The sequence below is a fragment of the Enoplosus armatus genome, chromosome 10 (assembly GCF_043641665.1).
Source record: "Enoplosus armatus isolate fEnoArm2 chromosome 10, fEnoArm2.hap1, whole genome shotgun sequence".
Taxonomy (NCBI): domain Eukaryota; kingdom Metazoa; phylum Chordata; class Actinopteri; order Centrarchiformes; family Enoplosidae; genus Enoplosus; species Enoplosus armatus.
In genome coordinates, this window is record NC_092189.1 from 14,276,616 (window position 1) to 14,292,747 (window position 16,132).

General features: G+C 42.1%; 2 protein-coding genes across 4 annotated transcripts; both read left to right on the forward strand.

The window, feature by feature from the left end:
- The first annotated feature begins 496 nt into the window (after window positions 1–496).
- On the forward strand, window positions 497–4,528 carry trmt112 (tRNA methyltransferase activator subunit 11-2). Of its 3 annotated transcripts, none has more exons than XM_070912817.1 (4): window positions 497–681; window positions 1,273–1,386; window positions 2,342–2,404; window positions 4,122–4,528. In XM_070912817.1, exons 1-4 carry the CDS (start codon window positions 607–609, stop codon window positions 4,221–4,223), a joined length of 354 nt encoding a protein of 117 aa, XP_070768918.1. In that variant the 5' UTR covers window positions 497–606; the 3' UTR covers window positions 4,224–4,528. The 3 variants fall into 3 exon arrangements, with proteins under 3 accessions (XP_070768918.1, XP_070768917.1, XP_070768916.1); XM_070912816.1 differs by having other exon boundaries at window positions 1,273–1,378; window positions 2,328–2,404; XM_070912815.1 differs by having other exon boundaries at window positions 1,273–1,374; window positions 2,312–2,404.
- Window positions 4,529–7,420: 2,892 nt separating this feature from the next.
- On the forward strand, window positions 7,421–14,385 carry tgfb5 (transforming growth factor, beta 5). Its single transcript, XM_070912814.1, has 7 exons — window positions 7,421–7,852; window positions 8,905–9,068; window positions 9,681–9,813; window positions 9,917–10,027; window positions 11,466–11,646; window positions 12,059–12,212; window positions 13,923–14,385. Exons 1-7 carry the CDS (start codon window positions 7,492–7,494, stop codon window positions 14,079–14,081), a joined length of 1,263 nt encoding a protein of 420 aa, XP_070768915.1. The 5' UTR covers window positions 7,421–7,491; the 3' UTR covers window positions 14,082–14,385.
- Window positions 14,386–16,132: the final 1,747 nt, after the last annotated feature.

The window sequence follows — 16,132 nt, forward strand, 5'->3', positions numbered from 1 at the left end:
AACTAAGTACATTTACTCAGGTACTGTACTTTAGTAGTTTTGTGGCATTTGAGTATTTCCATTTTGTGTTACTTTAGACTTATACTATATTACATTTCAGTGGCAAATAGTTTTTATTAACTTTTTACTTAACTACTTTTATTTAAGAGCATATCAACTAACAATGACTAACGATCCATTGCTATTGATGAAAATAAAAAACACTATATTTAATAGTTCCAATTAGTCCAATCTCGACCAGCCACAGCATTAAAATGCTGCTTCCGCCACTGGTTATTGTGAATATCACCAAAGAAAACGCTGTTACAGTATATTACATTGATACTAATTTAATATTTTTTTACAGAGTGTGGTACATTAAATTGACTACTATAAAGAAACATATCGATATTTTAAAAAGCTAAATTACTGTTATATTCAAGGAACCAACCGTTGAGGAAAAAGCTTCGGAAAACTTTTAACGACGCAACCGCGGCACTTCCGGTCCACATGTAAACGCTACAGCGTGATTTGTACATAGACGTAAATAGACTGAAACTATCCTAGTAAATTTACCAGATTTACCGTTGACAGTTTGCTCTCATTTTTCGGCGTCTGTCTGCAAACATGAAGCTGCTCACACACAACATGTTGACGTCTCACGTGAAGGGCGTCACTAAAGGATACCCGCTGCTCATCAAGGTAAACTAGCAACAAGGCTACTGCTAACACTGAGTTACTGACTTAAAACATCATACTGTCGTCATGTGTTATGTTGTGTGGCTCACCGAAATGAAAGGAGAGAGAAACGACTAGTAACCTTCTCTGTAGGTCGAAGTGTCTGTCAGGTCTTTTCAAAACTATAACTGAGCTAACATTTTTCAGACACACGACATTACCTTACCAAACTTAGCTTTAAATCTGACTTGTACTGTAGCATTGAACAACTGTTCTCGTTGTCAATAACTAGCTAACTAGAGGTTAGCATGCTAGCAGCAGGAAAGAATCGTAATTTCGTCTCCTCATACTGCAGAAAAAACACAAAATATACAAGATTAGAATGACTAGTGATGCTTCGGATTTGATAGATGTGTAAATTACACTCGTGACACTTTGCCTGTCACTAATGAAAAATAATAAATAATGAATCTCAATTTAGCAGTAAATTATCAAGTGTGTTTTTTATGTTAGGAATCGTAGAGAACAAGCGGCAGAGGAAGATATTTTTGACCGCTGCTGTTGTTTCCACACTAATAGATTGTGTTGTTTCCGCCGGATGTTTTCTTTTCTCAGGCAACTGAAGTGAAGATGAATGAGGTGGAGTTCAACCCTCAGTTTGTCAGCAGGATGATCCCCAAACTGGAGTGGAGCGCTCTGGTCCAGGCTGCAGAGGAGGTGAGTCAGGCTGCACCAGGACTGTCCAGACATGGACCATTTCAGAGAGACATGAATAAAAGCATATAAACTGTTATGTATCCCTCAATATAATCAAGAATATTCTTTGATTTGGAACAATCAATCAGTTTGAATAGGGGGGAAAACTATCCTGTGGGAATCCTGTGGTTGGATAAGAATATTGCACAGGTATTATTATACACCAGTTAAACACACGTGGATGACAATTACTTTTGGAGGTGTTGGAAGGAAGCAGGTGCTTTTCTTCATTTAATGTTGGATTGTTCTTTTGTTATTGTTATTGTTATTGGAGACGAGCAGTCAAAAGTATTATAGAGGCTGTGTTTATTAGACAGTTCTCTCTCACGACCAAGTATATCTTAACAACACATTTGGACGTGCATTGGCAGGCTTTATTGGCCCTTCGAGGATTGTTCTCTGCCACTGGAAGAGTTAGACAAAGTCTGTTTATTTGTGTTTTTGTGTATATAAAGACATAAAACAGAAGGAGCATATTCCTACTAGTTTTATAATGAAAATACACGTTGTATATATGGTACTTTATTCATACTTTGAGACCCTTTTTCGTCTTTTTTCCCTCCTTAGTTTATTGATTTGGTTATTTTATTTGGATTAGCTATGACACGTTCCCAGATTTGTTCTGTTTTGTTTTGGTACCTGTTCTTCACTCATTCTCTGTTATATGTTGTGTTAGATTGTTTCTTATCTATCTTAACTTGAATCACTAAAACCAGACTGTGGAGTACTTTGTATGAATTGCAAATGTGTACTCCTAGGACTTAACACCCCCCCCAGTGTTTTTGTTTCTTGTTCACCAGCAGGTGGAGAATAAGTCATGATCTCTTCTTCCACCCAGTAACATTGACTCAACAATTTACAACTGTCCAGTTTGAACACTTTCTATCTCCTTTTATAGTTGGGTCATCGGCAAGACCTGCCGGGTGAGCTGCTGCCAGAATATGAGAAAAACGAAGAGTTCCTGAAGAAAGTGCACAGAGTGCTGTTAGAGGTAAGAAGCTCGCAGTCATCCCTGTCAGTACTGGTGTTTCTTTTTACTGTAATGGTACCTATTACTACAGTATGATATATTTTTGGTAATAAAGTGCTCATTAGGGCTGCAACTAACGGCTGTTTTCATTATCAATTACTCTGCCGATTCTTTTCTCGATTTTAATTGATTAGTCTTTTGGTCTTTAAAATTGTGAAAAACCCCCATCACATTTCCTCAGAGGAAAACAACACTAAGATATTTAGTTTGCAACAATATAAAAGAGAGAAAAACAGAAATATATCCTCATATTAGAAAAGCTGGAGCCAGATACACTTTGCCATTTTTTCTCAAAAGTGACGATTAATCAATAATATAATTTTCTTTCGATCAACTAATCAATAATAGACTAATCTTTGCGCCTCTAGTTGTTTTCCCCATGGTTACAAAGATTTCACAAGTGTGAAACCATCTTTAACAGTGAGGAAAGAGTGCCTTGATCGACCACCATGTGTACTATGTGGTTCCCAGCAGTGTTTCCTATTCTTGTTTCACACAGTGACTCATTCTGATAATTATCGGGTATCTTTGTGTCTTAAATACACCTTCTGGTTAAAACAAAAACAGCTTACAATATTCACTCTTACACAGTAATATGAAGGTGAAGTATGGACTTGACATCCCGTTTCTATTACTGGCAACAGCAGTTAGCAACTAAGCTTTCATGTGGTTGTGTCCTTCACAGTGTCTTTGTTTTTCATAACTGTACTGTGTCCTTTCAGTTTTTTTTTGTAGAGATCAAACACAGGAACTAAAACACTAAAGTCTCAGACATTATTCTAACCCCACATGTAATACTCCATTGCAAAAGCATTGGCATTAATGGTAAATGGACTGCACTCATGTAGCATTTTTCTAACTTGATGCGCGCTGTGTCAGCCTCCACTCCGCTGCATTTTGGGGCCTGGCTGCAGGGATTCAGTCAGCTTTAGTGAGGTCCAACACTGACGTTGGGTGATCAGGTCTGTAACGCAGTCGGTGTTCCAGTTGTAATCGAAGGTGCTGGGTGAGGTTGAGGTCAGAACTCTGTGCAGGCCAGTCAAGTTCTTCCACACCAAACTCAGAAAACAATTTCTGTATGGACCTGGCTTTGTGCACGGAGGCATCGTCATGTTGAAACAGGAAGGGGGCTTCTCGAAACTGTTGCCAGAAAGTAGTAAGCATTGTCTAAAGCAGAGATCCCCAGACTTTTTTGCACCGTAGGCTGTTTTTATATCAATGGCGTCATTGCGGACTGGCCATGATACTAAGTTAGAAAATGACAGAGAGAGAAAGAAAAGAGTGCACTGGCGAGAAAGTGGGTAAGCATAAAAACTAAACTGAAACTAAACTTAAAGGTACCCTGTGGAGTTTTCTTGTAAACAAACATTATGTTTACTCACCAAAACACATTTATTTGGTCTTTGTGGTGACATATAAGATGAAGAAATGTAAGATTCAGGTAGTGGCCTCACACAGATTTAATGTGATGCTGAAAGGTGTTGATGAGGGACTGGTTACCTTGGATACAGATTACCTACTTTTATTAAAAATCATTTATTGTTGTTGGGAGTGTGCCAAAAGCATGTGTGTGGTGTCCATATACTTTTGACCAAGTAGTGTATTTTGCTCTTTTATGACATCTTGTGGTGGCCTCATACATCCTGTCTGTTCTGGGTGGTGTGTGTGTGTGTTGCAGGTGGAGGTGATAGAGGGCTGCCTGCAGTGCCCCGAATCAGGACGAGAGTTTCCGATCTCCAGAGGAATCCCCAACATGCTGCTGAGCGAAGACGAGGTGTAGACGGCACCGACGTCTCTCATACATCACCTCTCCCCAAACTGTCAGTCAGACAGGACTGTGTGCATTCAGAGAGAGAAGAAGAAGAGAGGCTGGACTCTGGTTTAAGTCGGTGCTGTGAGAAAATAGGCCACACTGTTGGATTGATTTAGTTATGACATTATAGTGGCCGATGTTACCAGCAGAGGAAAAAGATTTAAAGAATAACAGATGGAAATGTTCCCCTGAGAGTAACCCCCTGTGGTTTTATCTGTATTTATTTTTGTAGCTGTTTCTTTTTCCTTTTTCAATAAAACTGTCCTGATTTCCATGACGGCCAGAATTGTTTTAGGATTTAGTGGAAAATATGGGATTCCCTTATATTACAGACATGCTGTGAGCGGCAGGCTCTGAACCCCATCTCGCCCTCTCTCAAGGTTTAAGAAAGTGCTGAGGGCCAGATGACGTGGCAGTGGCTTGTCTATATTTGGCTTTGAGGAAAAGAGGCAGAAAAAGCAGGCAGGCTTGAAGTTGTTTTTGAGGAAGCCTTTCTCTTTTTTTCCTTCTTCTTTTATGCCTCACATTACAACACACACACACACACGACACCCCACCTGTGATCTGAGATGCCCCACGGTGTGTCTGATCTTTTCAAGATTGCTGAAAGAAAAGAGTCGAGGTCCACACAGACACATTAAGTTTCCATTCGTTTCTGGCTGTCGGAGATGGTGCAGCAGCAGCAGTCAAGTTGGAACAGGAGGCTGTTTGTTCGCAGGCGGTGTTATCATTTTTAGAAACCTTGCCAGGATGGATGATGAAGGGGGGGGGTTGCCCTGACCAGAAGCCTCGAGGCAGCCTGAGTCTCTCCTACCTTTCCCTTCTACTTACAGCAATTACAGGCCTGCACCCGCAACTATAATAACGGTATAATGGGATGGCAGCAGAGCAGCAATAAAAGCCACCCCTGACAGATTAACAGTCCTCTCCAAGTTCTGAGCTGTAATTAACAATGAGACCGAAGAGGAACAGAGAGGAAAGAAAGGGCCCAGAATGAAAGCTGGAAAAGATAAAGATAAAAAGGGCTGGGCTGTGGAGTGATTTAATGACATTAGGATAACTCTTTAGAGATCAATGTCTAAGATGAAAATCACACAGATCTTTAGCTGCATTTTAAAATCACTGAAATGGACTAAAACATTATTTCTCTATCTTCTGTTTTATTATTTTGATGTTTAAAGATACAGTTTGAAATATGCTTCTTGGCTTTTTCGTCTGGTAAATATGAAGCTACAGCTGACAGTTTGTTAGCTTAGCTTAGCATAAACACTGGAAAAAGACTAGCCTGGCTCTGTGCAAAGGTAACAAAATCTGCCTCTAAAACTCACTAATTAACACTTATTATCTCATTTTTGTAATCCAGACAAATATAGAAGTGTAAAAACAACAATTCACCATTTTATGGGCCAGACTGTTTCTTGGCAGGGATCAGTAACTTTCTGGAGTCTCAACTGCTGTTTTTACCTTACACAGAAAATACTTTTGTTAACACTTTGTTTTTTATATGGATTAAACAAACAAAATATAGTGTTTAATTAGTGAGCTTTGGAGGTGCTGGTGGCAGAGCCAGGCTAGCTGTTTCCCTCTATTCCCAGTGTTTATGCTAAGCTAAGCTAACCGACTGCTGGCTCTAACTAGCTTCCTATTTACTACACAGACACAAGAGTGATCAATTATTAATCTTCTCATCTAATTTCTTATAAGAAAGTGAATAAAATGTCTGAGTATTCCTTTAAGCCTGATATGTCCTCAGGGGATGTTTACCTGTGGAGAGAGGGTGGTGCAAGCATTTTTGTGGAGAGAAGAAATTGCAAAATGTGTGTGTGTGTGTGTGTGTGTGTGTGTGTGTGTGTGTGAGAGAGAGAGAGACTGTGTGTCTCTCCTCTGGTTGGAGGAAGATGGCTCTTGCCTACATAATCACACACTCCCTCCACTTTGGTGGCAACCCGCCCTACCACCACCACCACCTCTCTCACATCCAGTCCCTCCCTCCTCCACCTCTGTCTGTCTGGGGCTGTGTGCATCTCTCACAGAGGATCTGCAGAATAATGGAGTCGCATCATGCAGCAGGTCTCAGTGTTTTCAGCAGAGCTTTCAGCCCAGCAGACATCAGGCTGGTGCTCATTTAAACCGGGAATCTGTAATTTACTGTAAAGTTTCCTCGTTTTTTTTGAATTCACAGCACAAGGACTTCTTTCATATATTTCTTTTCTGCGTCACGTCTTTTCGTGTCGTCTGACTTTTTCCGTGTTTTGATGTTTATATGAGGGGGATTAACAGGCCCACCATGGTTTTTCCAACATAAATCAACAGTTCCTACGTTTTAGTGCAGGCTGCTTTCTGTTTACCTTTAACAGGGAATGGGAGGATCTCGTTGGGTTGTTTTTATAAAAAAGCTGTAACTAGATTTTCTGAAAGCGGGTATGGGCCGGTTTTTTGCTCCACAGATGGGTCTTTCGGAGGTAAAAGCACGGGAACCTTGCTGCTGCAGATGAAGTGAGCGGCTCAGGTTTTTGTTTGGAGGATTTGCGACATGGGCTGAGCTCCTGCGATGACTCTTTTTCTCCTGAAAGCTGTTGAATTCTCCGAGGATGGACGATGGAAAACGGAGACGGATAAAACTACAATTAGATTGTAATTAAATATCTTCACCTTTACACACGGAAAGCGCGCACGCACCGGCACGAGACAACACCGGAGCTATTGAGCGCACCGGATTGGAGTTGAAGAGTCAGTCACATTTCCAATCACTAAATTTGAGTTTTTTACAGTGGAGTTTGGTTGTAGTGAGATATTTCGCGTGTGGGAGCTGTTTTCTTAGTGCTGATCTACTTTATTTTCATAAAAATTGTTCCTTTTAGATGTAATAACTTACATTTAGACTAAAGAACAAACGACAATGCGTCATTATGTATCTGGTGTTAAAATATGCAGGCGCATGTATGAACAATGTGATATAATTACCATAGCAGAATAAATGTTAAGTCAGCAGATGTGGTTTTCCTTTTTCCACTGAAAGTGGTTTTGACCAAAATAACCTGTTAGAGCTGGATATTGGACTTTTTTGGAGTTTTTATTTTATTCAAGTCCGTTTTTGAGACCTTGGTTTTAAATTTTAAACCACTTTACGCACATACTTCTTCATGCTTGGTTTTTAGTCACAGTCCACCGCAGTGACCTACATTGTCTCGGCCGTTCAGGGACTCTTTCTGTCCCTCCGTCTCCTCACCGGACAATGTGGCTCCCCCGCCTCGCGCTGCTGCTGCTGCTGCTCCGGTTCTCCGGTGTGCTGCTGGTGGAGGGCTTCAACACGTGTCAGTCCATCAACCTGGACAAGCAGAAGTCCCGTCGCATCGAGGCGGTCCGCGGACAGATCCTCAGCAAGCTCCGCATCCGCAGCCCGCCGGACGAGGACGAGGACCCGCCGCCTGGCTCGGTGCCCCCAGAGGTCGTGCTGCTCTACAACAGCACGCGTGAGCTGCTGAAGGAGCGCGCGCGTCTGGCCGAGTCCGCGTGCGAGCGCGAGAGCAGCGAGGAGGATTATTATGCCAAAGAAGTGCAGAGGATTGACATGCTGCCCCCCCGCACCGACACAAGTGAGTCCATGTATGATGCAAAAAAGGGGTTCTCAACCTGTGGTCCGGGGTCCTTAGGGGTCACTGAAGGGGGACCAGGGGATCCAAGAAGAACCTACTAGACATTATCCAAATTACATAATCCCACGGTTACCAACTTTTTTTCACTTGTTACTCCTTTTAATAAGTCACGTATTCAGTATTCAGCTTAAGTAAAAGTATCAATATGTAAATGATAATAATAATAATAATAATGATAATATTGGCAGCAGAATTAAAACACAAAACTAACCGATGGTTAAACCACTTATCTGGTCCAGGTGGTTCTTAACCTGACTACTTTATATATGTCTGGGTGGTTCAGTCTGTAGCAATGCACTATATTTAATACGTTAGTAGGTGAAATGTTTTCCTGCAAGGTAAGTAATATCTGGAGCTGTCAGGTACTGTAAATGGAGTAAAAAGTACAAGGTTTCCCTCTGAAAGTCGAGGTGAATTACCTTAGAATATCACTTCATTATAGACAATGATCAGATAAACATCAACAGAAACCAGGATACTGCTGAGAGAGACCACTGTCCATCTCCACCTCCTATAAAACGGAAGCACTGGTGTTTGGGAAAATGAGGAAGCTGCTGCAGATGAACCCTTGAGCAAGGCGCTCGCCTCTCTGATGCCTTCAGAGCAGCTTTAGTGACAAACTGCCAGCTGCTGTTGGTCGCACTCAGCTCTCATGCAAAGAAATGGCACTTGATGTTGATGGACGTTATTTAAGATGAATGGTGCAGGATGCTACATGGTGCATAATTACATAACTGTCTAGTTTGGAGGTGATGTTTCATACAGTGGAAACCATGAACAATTACCCATATATTAAACATAGGACCAGACACATTTACTCACTGTGCCCAAACCTACAATTTAGTTTCGAGACACTCATCAGCAGTAATTATGTCCGAGACAATGCATCACAGCACTGTTTTAACCAATAGTATAAATACAACATTGTCAAAGACTGCATGAGATGTTGTTGGATCATTAGTCATCCTTTACGCTATGTTTTCTTCACCCAGATGCGGTTCAGCCAGTAGCTCCCAACCCCCACTACAGAGTCGTCCACTTCGACGTCAGCGGAGTGGACCTGACCAACAGCACCCTGGTCAAGGCTGAGTTCAGGATCTTCAGAGCTCCCAACCCGCAGGCCCGGGCCTCGGAGCAGAGAGTGGAGATCTATCAGGTAAACAGCGGCACGGCATCGAGGGATACGTCTCAAAGCGCGAAACACCAGTTCACTTTGACTGCATCAGCAGAACCAACAAACTAACTTGTAATTAGCCATAACAATGAGAAACAATGGGATTGCTTTGTCTTTTTAAGCTTTTACATCCAAACAAACCACATCTTTTCCCACAATTATGAAGGAGACACTTAATCCATGCGTCTTTAAAGTCACTTCAGGCCCCATTTGTACCGTTTTATTATAAATGAAGATGACCTGGGAGTCGTTTCCCAGAAATACCATTTGAATTGGGTTTTTTTTGTATGATTTCTCCTTTCAGGATTTTGGGCATCAGGCCAACAAGACTATTATGACACTAAATCTTCACCAATTAACTTATATTTACATTTTGGCTTGAGGGAGATATTTTACACCTCTTACAGAAAAATGCCGGCCCCAGGAAACATAATTTACGGTTTGCAGGTTATTATTGTATTTTTATAACACAGTTTTTATGCTCTATGCCATTCATGTGTTACATAAAAATGAAGGAAGATGAACTCATTGCCCCCTTTACCAAAGTGGAAATTATAATATTTTCTGGCTTGTCTTTCTCTGTGTGTGTGTCAGCTGCTGAAGCCAGATGAAGAGAGCACCTCCACCCAACGTTACATTGACTCCCGCACCGTTCAGTCGAAGGCGAAGGGAGCCTGGATCTCTGTGGAGGTCACCGAAACCATCAAGGACTGGGTATCAGATCCAGGTCAGCTTCAGCACCAGCTGAGCAATTTACAGTGTTTGCGAGCTTCGTCTTCATCAGTTGATCTCAATGTGTGTCCTTCTCTTTCTCCTCTTCTCCTGGTCAGAGAATAATCTTGGCCTGAAGTTGGGCGTCCACTGTCCCTGCTGCACCTTCGTCCCGTCCACCAACAACATTGTTCCCAACAAGAGTGAGGAGCTGGAGGCTCTCTTTGCAGGTTTGTGTTCACTGCTTATCACGCCCGGTCTTGATATAAGTACGTGCAGAGTGGATGACTAGAGCAGCTTTCAACAGCTCAGATTAACCCGTCAGTGACACTGAACCTTAAACTGTAATTATATTTTGACTCAAGGGAACATTTTCACACGTCTTACAAAATGCGAGAGTGTGAACTGCTGTTACAGACAAGCTGGTTCATGTCCTGGACAGAGACGTGAACATGATGATTGTAGACCTTCCTGAAGGCTGCAGCATGTTTCTGTAGATGTTGGTTGTTTGTGAACGACTGGTCAGCATGCAGCATTAGTTGTATTCATGATACAAGTGAAAATTAGCTGTTGTGCTAAACACAACACATAAACAAATACATGAACAAACACGATGGCCAGTGTGCTAAAGATTTGATGAACTAAAAATTAGCAGTTAAACTTAACCTCAGTTTTACGCCAGTGGCCACAGAGATGAGACGTCCAACAGGTGGGTTGTAAAATGGCTGTGTGAGGGCACTAAAAGCACTTGTGAGAGATTTATCCGCAGAGCAATAATCCTGCAGGTCACAAAGTGGAGACTCATCTGTGAGGCGCCTCCAGAATGATTAATGAATCACTTACACTCTGTCACACAGGAATAATGGAGAGACTGTTCTTCCACACACTGTGTATCTATTGAATGTCAGACTGTCTCGTTTAGGCCCCAAATTACAGCACTTTCCTCAGGATTTACACACGGCTGAGCCAAGTTTTTTTTTTTTACCACTTGGAAAAAATGTCAACTTTTGATGCTGATGTAAGACAGGCAGGCGCTTGTTTTGAGCTCTTGTGCTTCTACAGGCCACAAAGAACTAGAAAAACCATGAAATCAGATACGAGCAGTTGTTACTGGCCTAAGAAACAACTGTATCATGTCGGTATTTCTATGTATGTACTGTAATGTTTGTTCAGCAACAATAAAAACAACAATGCCTTCTCAGAAAAACAGTGTAAAAACCAAACCATAGCTGTATCAGAGGAAATACATGAAAAGAATCTGTGTACTGTAAATAAACAACCACGTTTTTCTGGCATCCAAATTGTGCAAACTGTAGTTTAACGATAGTAACCCGGTAGTTTTCAACCTTTTTGGCTTGTGACTCTTTAAAACAAATCAATATCTACTCACAAACCCTTGTCACAGACTGAATCATTTGAATCATTTTTACAAGCCTGAAGAGGGAAATCTATCCAGTATTTCAAAATAAAAAAAAGCAAAGATTAAAGAAATGTCTGAAATAATAAACGTAATTTATGTAGCAGAGTAAGTTTTTTTCTTGTTTCCTTTCATAAATCATTTCGTAAATCATTGTGTGACCCCTCGGGTTTATCCCGCGACCTCCTGTGGACCCGACCCCCTGGTTGAGAACCACCGTATTAACTGCTACACTACTGTCCGTCCTGTAGGTTTGGATGACGAGAGGCTTCGCCAGATGAGAAAGCCCGGTCCGGTTAAAGGCCAGGCAGATTTCAGCACCAAGACGCCACACCTCATCCTCACAGTGCTGCCTAGTGACAGAGTGGACAACCCGGCCAAGAAGAACCGCAAGAGGAGGGCGGCCGCCACAGACACCACAACCTGCTCCCGGTAGGCCTCCGACCGGCTGCATGTGTGTGCGGTTGTGTGTGACTGACAGTCTTCCAGGATTTGTAGTTTTATGATTCTGAAATCTAGTTGTGGTGGGGTGGTGGATTTCTATTTTTTGGGGTTTTTTTTCCTCCTGACCCAAAACTCACTTCTGCAGACTATTGTGTGGCAAAACTAACAATATGGACCCTGTGTTTAGACTGCAGGCCAACAGGCGTGCAGTGTTTTATTTAGAGTACCTCACACTGCAGGGGAAAACTCTGGCAGCCTTACATAGTCATTACCTTGTGATGGCTGCTTCTTCAATGGTGACCCATTGTCATTTTCCCATGACCCAACCTTGGGCCCTTGCCCCAGACCTTGAGAAGCAGGATGGGAGTTGAAATATTTCTTTGTGTGTGTTGTGTCTCAGCGGCTCGGACCAGGGCTGCTGCCTGCGCTCGCTCTACATTGACTTCAGGCGTGACCTCAACTGGAAGTGGATCCATGAGCCCAAAGGTTACAAAGCCAACTTCTGTGCCGGCAACTGTCCTTACATCTGGAGCGCCAACAACCACTATAACATGGTGAGGGTCATCTACTTCTGTAAGACGACGTACGACCAGGGCTGCGTATTCAATCTCAATAGTTGTGTGTGTCCATAGCACAAAGTATTGAAAACTGGGAAGCTCCAGAAACTGGCACCAAATGCTTTGTCCGATTTAATTATTCTTTGATCAGACAGTTCCAGATGTAAATCAAAAATTTGTCACTTTTAGACAACCAAAAATATCGGTTTTAACCTCTCATAATAATAATAATACTACCCTTTCTGGTAAGCTCAAGCAAAGACAAATGAGCTGCAATCTTGAGATTCATGACCCTTTTTTTCTTTTTTGCTTGATAATTTGAATGGAAACAGTGACAGACTTCTCAATGAGAGAGACGAAGCCAGGTTATATAACTAGAAATCAGCTGTGATTGATCAGTTATAAACAGTCGCTCCAGTACAAACAAAAGCAACTTCTGAAATGTCAGAAAAATGTAAGTGACTCCTCTCTAGTCTCTCTCTCTGTACTTTAATGCACAGAAACTTTGAAATGTGGGTGACATTGGCCCTTAAATGAGCTTAAAGTGCATTGTTTGTGGCGGCTAAACACCATAGTTAGCAAAGATTGGTTAACCCCAGCGTCATAAGTGGGCTGTCACCTCGCAGGAGCCTGTTACAGAACATATAATGTCAGCTCGAAGCTTATGGCTTGGCCTGTCGCCACACTGACTCTTACAGAACCCTCTGATTTACTTTTTCTTCCTTCATATCCTTTATTGTCATGTAGATGTGTAGGATTTTCACATTTCTTTGACGTTTGCTGCTGTCAGTTAATGCCGCTGTGTCATTTACATGATTTAATTTGCTTGGTTCTTAAGTTTGACGGAGTTTAGTAGTTTTTGTTGTACATGTTCAAGAGAAATAAGGAAACGTTATTAAAAGCCCCGGAAAAACTTTTCAGTATTTCTATACAACATTGAATATTTCTGACTAAATACACAGCAATCAAAGTTAAAGTTTAGAATAAACATTCTTATTATTTATTCATGAAATCTCCTTCATTAGAGCTGTGTGGGTGTGGTTTGATCAGATGTGATTAAAGAAGTAGTTAAACATTTCGGGATATACGCTTATTTGCTTTCTTACCACTCTCATGTTTGTATGGTAAATATGACCCTACCGCCAGCAGCCGGTTAGCTTGGCATAAATACTGGAGACAGGGGACAACAGGTGATGGTGCCAGGGAACCAGCGGAGACTCTAGAAAGTTACTGCCCCTGGCCAATAGTGTGGCACATAACCCCTGTATGTTAATGTTCATCAGTGAGCTTTGAAGGTGCTGGTCGGCAGATTTAGTTACCTTTGGACAGAACCAGGCTAGCTGTCTCCCCCTGTTTCCACTCTTTATGCTATGCTAAGCTAAGCTAACCGACTGCTGGTGGTGGCTTCATATTTACTGTACAGATGTGATCTTCTTATCTAACTCTCCGTAAGACAGCAAGTAAGCCTATTTCCCAAAATGTCAAACTATTCCTTTAACAGTGGCAACAAAAGCAAACAATCCCACAACTGTCTTCACATTTTAATCAAAATGTCTGGATTGGTGTAAAATGTATGTGACATCACCTTTTCCAAAGAATCAAAACGGCTCCAACTTTGGCAAAAAGGAATGGAACTCATCTTTCATAGTAAGAAACTGATTGATAAGATATGTTTTCAGGGGCTTTAACACTCCTTTATTTTTTCAGATCCTGCCCCTGTACAACAAGCTGAACCCTGAGGCCTCCGCCTCGCCCTGCTGCGTTCCTCAGGACCTGGAGCCCCTCACCATTATGTACTTCATAGGCCGCACGCCACGAGTTGAGCAACTCTCCAACATGGTCGTCAAATCCTGCAAGTGCCGCTGAGTTCGGAGGAAGAGGTGAGGGAGGAGGAGAATGATTACAGGACCAAAACTACAAACTGCTTCGTTCAGGGGGGAAATAAAGAGGAGAGGACAGATGGATCCTCTGGTCATTAATCTTCACCTTTAGCAGACTTTTGAGATGTTATATTTTACCGCTACCTGAATCAAATATCAGGATTTTGCTCTTTACAGGCATGAAAACTTCTCTGGAACTTTCCGTTTGATATAGGACACTGTAAATATGACAACATAGCTGTATTAAACCTGTACTTGGATATTAAAGGGGGTGTTGTGTGATTTGGTCACATTTGGTCTGCGTGAAAAGGATTCTTTTTTGTCGGGGTTTTGATTCCGCCTCGTATTCCTGTGGCCACGAGCTAGACGTGCGCTTGTTTGCTTTAGGTTTGAAGGTGTTGATAGGAAGGAGGCGGCGTGGAAAGGTTTGCAGACGAAGATCTTTTAGGGCGAGGGAGGCAGGCAGCAGATAGAAAAGAGAGAGAGAGGAGCTGTGTCCAGGCTGAGGCCCTGCCAGCTCTCTGCGGTCCCGGGGCTGAAATCTGCCCGGCGTAAACAGGATGTGAAAGATTTCCAGACACCGACCCGACCACTCACGGAACGCTAGATTTAAACGCTCCCCTCATCTCCTCTCTCTCTCTCTCTCTCTCTCTCTCTCTCTCTCTCTGTTGCTCGAGGTTCTGGGATTTGTGGTGGGAGGAGAGAGGGAGAAAAGAGAGAGGCTTTGAAAATGAGACGTGGGATGATAGGGCTGTATTTGGAACGGCTACAAGTTTGGAAGGTGGTATTTTGCAGCCTTAGCAAATTTGTATCTGGCTCGAACATTCAGTAATCATCATTTTCTGAATGTGCATTTATTATCTTATTGTAAAAAGATGTTGACTCATTGCTATTCCTGTGCTGTGATTATATTTGATCATACCTATGTTTCACCATCAGCCTCACTGATACACACACACGCACACACGTGTGCACACACACACACACACGCACACACACACACACACACACACACAGAGTCTCTCTACACCCAAGTATCCACATTGACCACTTTTGATAGAATGTCTAAATTCTGAAAATAAAAAACATCCCCAGGGCTCATTTTAAATATAGACTCTCTGGTATGCCAGTGGTTTGTATGTGTGTGTGTGTGTGTGTGTGTGTGTGTGCATGTGCGTGTGTGTGTGTGTGTGTGTGTGTGTGAGAGTGGCTGGTGAGGTCATGGGTGATGGCACAGAAATGATTCCCTGGTTTTTATTGTAAACTTTATTGCGATTGTGACAGGGGGTGCTCTCTTGGTGACCCTGCTGAAAGCGAGATGTGGATTTTATTTTCTGGGGGGGGCGTGTATGTTTTGAAAACCGGGTTGACAATAAAGGTTTAGTTGAACAGGAAGCAGTCCAGTCTGACAAATACGAGGTTGTTGCAAACAACATCCGGTCATAGATGTATGAACAGAGCCGGTGGTTTTTTTATGCAGGAAATACTTGTTTCTGATTGGCTGGTAAGTGCTGGTTAAAATAACATTATGCAGTTGTGAAGTGGGAGGGGCCGCTTGTCCCGGAAGTGTTTTTCTCTGGTCTATATTACCATTTAAACGTTTTCTTTCAACAACATCCTCAGCAACACAGGGCTGTCCTGGATAATGTAATGGACCTCCAGTTTCAATTATTTCAACTTTGTTTCTGAGAAATCATGTTTTATCCGTCACAATTTGAATCACTGAAAAAACATCTGGAATCAGGCTTGTGGTGCTCAAAATTTACATTTTTAAAAATCTGCAACTTTTATATACGGACAATCTCATTGCAAGCGTTCCAATGAAAACAGGCCACAGTGAGTAATCCAGAGTAAATTAACGACATTGTTGTTGAATTTTTCTGCACACAGAAACAACAAAATCCCAATCACCCATTTCATCTCTTAAAATCTGGACGAATAAAAACCCAAACTATTTGGCGATAAACCGCAGACATTAGGTAAAACAATTTGGTTTTTGTAATCCGGATGAACCCAGCCTTTAAACTACCGGTTACC